The sequence below is a fragment of the Sapajus apella genome, unplaced genomic scaffold (assembly GCF_009761245.1).
Source record: "Sapajus apella isolate SASKATOON/1434 unplaced genomic scaffold, GSC_monkey_1.0 scaffold95, whole genome shotgun sequence".
Lineage (NCBI taxonomy): Eukaryota > Metazoa > Chordata > Mammalia > Primates > Cebidae > Sapajus > Sapajus apella.
This window is the reverse complement of record NW_022437035.1, coordinates 5,893,538-5,898,545: the sequence shown is the minus strand read 5'-3', so window position 1 is coordinate 5,898,545 and position 5,008 is coordinate 5,893,538. Positions and strand designations below refer to the sequence as shown.

The 5,008-nt window shown below is 46.6% G+C and overlaps 1 protein-coding gene across 4 annotated transcripts in view; it reads left to right on the top strand.

Annotated features, from left to right (window-relative positions):
* THOC5 (THO complex 5) overlaps window positions 1–5,008 on the top strand; it is a 42,705-nt gene that overhangs the window by 14,965 nt on the left and 22,732 nt on the right. For 3 of the 4 annotated variants that reach the window (XM_032256790.1, XM_032256793.1, XM_032256792.1), the window contains 3 exons: window positions 1,416–1,530; window positions 2,883–3,015; window positions 3,738–3,773. In XM_032256790.1, the coding sequence (XP_032112681.1) occupies window positions 1,416–1,530; window positions 2,883–3,015; window positions 3,738–3,773 (284 nt within the window). The remainder of the gene's footprint in view (window positions 1–1,415; window positions 1,531–2,882; window positions 3,016–3,737; window positions 3,774–5,008) is intronic. The other variant, XM_032256791.1, reaches the window with a different exon arrangement.

Below are 5,008 nucleotides of genomic sequence, written 5' to 3'. Positions count from 1 at the left end.
TTTTATATTTTTAGTAGAGATGGGGTTTCACCATGTTGGCCAGGGTGATCTCTATCTCTTGACCTCGTGATCCACCTGCCTCGGCCTCCCAAAGTGCTGGAATTACAGGCATAAGCCACTGCACCCAGCCAATTTTTGTATTTTTAACAGAGATGGGGATTCCACCATGTTGGCCAGACTAGTCTCAAACTCTGGATCTCAGGTGATTCACCCTCCTTGCCTCCCAAAGTGCTGGGATTATAGGTGTCAGCCACCACGCCCGGCCAGTACTAAGTCATTCTAAAAATATAGTGGTTTTTTTTTTTCGTAATGAACTTTTCATGGTTGCATTCTTTCCATTCATGGTAACTTTTCCCCTTTCAAATTTGTACAGGAATAGTAGGGCTTTTGATTGGCATATCTGTTCTGTTTTTTGATGGTAAAGTAGCTGCCTTTTTTTTTTTTTATGAAATGCATTCTCTGCGTTTGGTTCATATTATGAATTTAATAACCACTGAGTCTGGTTTTTAAATTTTTTTTTTCTTTATTTTTTTTGAGATGGAGTCTCACTCTGTCACCCAGGCTGGAGGGCGGTGACACTATCTCAGCTTACCACAACCTCCGCCTCCTGGGTTCAAGTGATTCTTCTGCCTCAGTCTCCTGAGTAGCTGGAATTACAGGCATGTGCTGCTGTACCCAGCTAATTTTTGTATTTTTTTAGGAGAGACAGGGTTTTACCATGTTGGCCAGGCTCATCTTGAACCCTTGACCTCAAGTGATCTGCCTGCCTGGGCCTCCCAAAGTGTTGGGATTACAGGCGTGAGCCACCAGGCCTGGCCAACTCTGGTTCTTACGAAATTTGTGTCAGTGTCTTAGCAGATGGAGTTGGCCTATCACTCCACTGTCCAATCCACTGATGGTGCTAGGCACAGACTTAGCTGTGAGTGCTACATTTTTGTGACACTGGCCCAGAATCTATTCCCATCCTGTTCCAACCAGGCCAGTCCATGGGCCTCATTTGGGTTATCTAGCTGCTAAGCCTAACCTCTCAAGCAAGAAATGGAGCAGAAGATGGCATGGATATTCCCTAGTGATTATAGAGCAGACAGAGCCTCAGGAGAGTGAGAGACATTGATTCAAAGCCCAACGCAGTGTTTGGTCTTAGCTGGATGCCCTTGGGCCAGTTATCTTCTTGCCTGAGCCTTGGTTTCCTTCTTTGGGGATAAGAAAAGTCTCCATCTTCCAGGGTCTTTATAAGGATTAAACGTAATTATGCTTGTAAAGAGCTCACAAAATTACCTGGCACACATTGAGTGCTGGATAACCATTGGCAGTTAATCATGGCTGCTACCATTAGGTGCAGTCTCACAGTGAATAGGCATGTTGGGGTATCCCTAGGGGACATTGGGTGACAATGCTCTGTCCTCCCTCAACAGGCTGGCAGAGAAGTACCGTGAATGTCTATCCAACAAGGAGAAGATCCTCAAGGAAATTGAGGTAAAGAAGGAATACCTGAGCAGCCTCCAGCCTCGCCTCAACAGCATCATGCAGGTGGGGCCCGTTGGCCTTTTGCTTTGCAGTCACTGACCAGAGACTACCAGAAGCCATGTCCCCCTTTGGGCATTGCCAGTTCTATTACCATAAATTAGAGTATGGTATAAGGGTGGCCTTGTCTGCATCCCTAACCAGTTGATATGATAGGCTTGTGTCTGGGAGGAGGAAGTGCTGGCCATATGGGCTCAGGAATATATACATGCATTGACCTGGGTGTTCTCATCCAGAGCCTCCTCTGGGTACCATACTTTCTCAGACTGTGTAAGTTCAGTTTACCCCCTGCATGGCTCCCACCAGCCATACAATCTCCAGACATCTACACTTGCTTCCTGTGGATGTCTGGATGCCCCTGGATTAAGTTGTTATCTGGACAATATTTGAGTCTTCCAGGCCATTGACATTCGTATGTCTCCACTTATTTTGGACTTGACTTTTCTCAGGTTTTTGTGTAGAGGCTTATATACCTTTCATTTATTTATTGAATTGTTTTATTTTTTTTGAAACAGAGTCGTGCTCTGTTGCCCAGGCTGGAGTGCAGTGGCATAATCTTGGATCACTGCAACCTCCATCTTTTAGGTTCAAGCAATTCTCCTTCCTCAGCCTCCCAAGTAGCTGGGATTAAAGGCATGTGCCACCACACCCAGCTAATTTTTGTATTTTAGTAGGGATGGGGTTTCACCATGTTGGTCAAGCTGGTCTTGAACTCCTGACCTCAGGTGATCCACCTGCCTCAGCCTCTCAAAGTGTTGGGATTACAGGTGTGAGCCACCATACCTGGCCTGTTTATTGTTATTTGATGTTTTCTTGATAGTATTGAATTGCATCTTTTTATAATTTCTTTTTTTTAATTGATTTTTATTTTTTATGGAAATGGGATCTCGCTGAGTTACCCAGGCTGCTCTTGAACTCCTGGCCTCAAATGATCCTCCTGCCTCAGCCTTCCAAATTGCTGGGACTACAGGCATAAGTCAGGGGTGCCTGGCAGTGAGTAAAATAAAATAATTTTATTTTATTTTTGTTTGTCGCTAGGATAAAGAAATATAATTTTTTTATGTTGAGCATTTTTTGTTTGTTTGTTTGTTTTAAAGACAGGGTTTCACCATGTTGGTCAGGCTGGTCTTGAACTCTGACCTCAGGTGATCCACCCACCTTGGCCTCCCAGAGTGCTTGGATTGCAGGCGTGAGCCACTGCGCCCGGCCTATGTTGAGCTTTTATCTACCTATGAGCTCTATTAATTTATCATGTATCACTTTTATAAATAATGATTTACAGCCACTAAGTAACCACTTGTTCCTGTGTAGACTGGCTGAAAAAGGAAGAACAAAAATCCATCTCTTGTTGTATGCAGGCTTCCCTTCCGGTGCAGGAGTACCTATTTATGCCATTCGACCAGGCTCACAAGCAGTATGAGACAGCCAGGCACCTGCCGCCTCCCCTATATGTCCTCTTTGTTCAGGCCACTGCATATGGGCAGGCCTGTGGTGAGTATGGGGACTGGGTGAGGACGAGGGGCTGTGGGAGCAGCAGTTGTGGCTGAGTGAATCAGTTGGAAACAGTACCTGCTCCGGAAGTTTCTCAGTCTTGCCCAGAAGCCCTCAGGTGACAGATGCTTTCTTCCCTTTGCACTGCCCAGCATGGCTGCTCTGACCAGCTGGCCTAAAGCTAGATTAACCTGATGAGCACTTCAGAATGGGTAGCTTTGAGTCATTCATGAGCCTGGCTGGACGGCTGTGGGGTACAGAGCCCAGGCAGCCTGTCTGGGCTCTCAGGTACTCACCTCATCAAGGCACGCTTGGCAGGTAGATCAGTGCCTCTTGCTCTGCTGCAGGGTGGGGGTGCCTGATGAATACAGGTCTCAGCCAGCTCTTCCAGGCTTTCATCATGCCTTCAATCAGGCTACATGTCTTTGTGGTAAATTACCAAGTTAGATGATATGTCCTCATTAAGCTTGAAGACAGCTTGTGACTCTGCTAGAGTTTTGAGAAAATTTTGGAGATGCTGCCTTTTTCCTAATGCAGCTTTCATCCAGCATCCAAATTTTCTCCCCCACCCCACCCCACTGCATCAGACAGACATATACTGCACCAGTGCTTGCTTCTCCTCCCACCTTGGGCACCAACACATTACTGTCTCTCTTCTTGTGTCTTCCTCGTCCTTCTGGTCCTCCCCTCCCCTTTGTTCTCCCTCCTGTTTCCATCATCAGCTCATATGAAATCCTCCTCCCAGCCCCCTAGACAGGGTGAGTAATTTTCTTTTCTTTTATGTTTAAAATTGGCTTGTTCCCTTCCGATGTTCCTATAGAATGCTAAGATTAAATGGCTGAAAAAAGTAGTCTGGTATTTGCCAGTGGTTGATGAGGACAACTAGTTGTTTGGGGTAAAGGGTGGTGATTCACATAGGGTTGCCATAGATAAGGCAGTGGTCAGCCACTTGGGGGAAGTTTGCCATCCCTCCTTAGTGTGGCTAGGCAAACCATTTCAGGATCTTGGGACTATCTGCATCCTTAAGAGTGAAGTTGGAGGGTGGTGGCCTGTCTGACCTCACAGCATTAGACCCTCAGAGTTCCAGAAAGGAGGGCCCAAGACATCACTCAATGAGGTGTCAAACCCGGTGTATGTAACAAGCTGTTCGCTCATGTGCTGGAGAGGCCAAGCTTAAGTAGAACAGACCTGGTGTTGAATCCTGGTTATCAGCCTTGTGGCTGTGGTATCCAGTTTCTCTGAGCCTTAAGTTTCTCATCCGTAAATGGCTGTAATAATGGTACTACTGCTGTAGGGTTGTTGTGAGGATTATTTTTAAATTTTTTTTAGCCGGGCACAGTAATCCCAGCACTTTGGGAGGCCGAGGTGGGCCGATCATGAGGTTAGGAGATTGAGACTATCCTGGCTGTCTATATTAAAAATACAAAAAAATTAGCTGGGTGTGGTGGCATGCATCTGTAGTCCCAGCTACTCAGGAGACTGAGGCAGGAGAATTGCTTGAACCTGGAAGGTAGAATTTGCAGTGAGCTGAGATTGCGCCACTGTACTCCAGCCTGGGTGACAGAGCAAGACTCTGTCTCAAGGAAAAAAAATCTTATTTTTGACCAGGTGAGGTGGCTCACGCCTGTAATCCCAGCACTTTGGGAGGCTGAGGCAGGTGGATCATGAAGTCAGGCGTTTGAGACCAGCCTGGCCAACATGGCGAAACCCTGTCTCTATTAAAACTATTTTTTAAAAATTATCCTGGGCCGGGCGCGGTGGCTCAAGCCTATAATCCCAGCACTTTGGGAGGCCGAGGCGGGTGGATCACGAGGTCAAGAGATTGAGACCATCTTGGTCAACATGGTGAAACCCCGTCTCTACTAAAAAAAAAAATACAAAAAATTAGCTGGGCATGGTGGTGCGTGCCTGTAATCCCAGCTACTCAGGAGGCTGAGGCAGGAGAATTGCCTGAACCCAGGAGGCGGAGGTTGCGGTGAGCCAAGATTGCGCC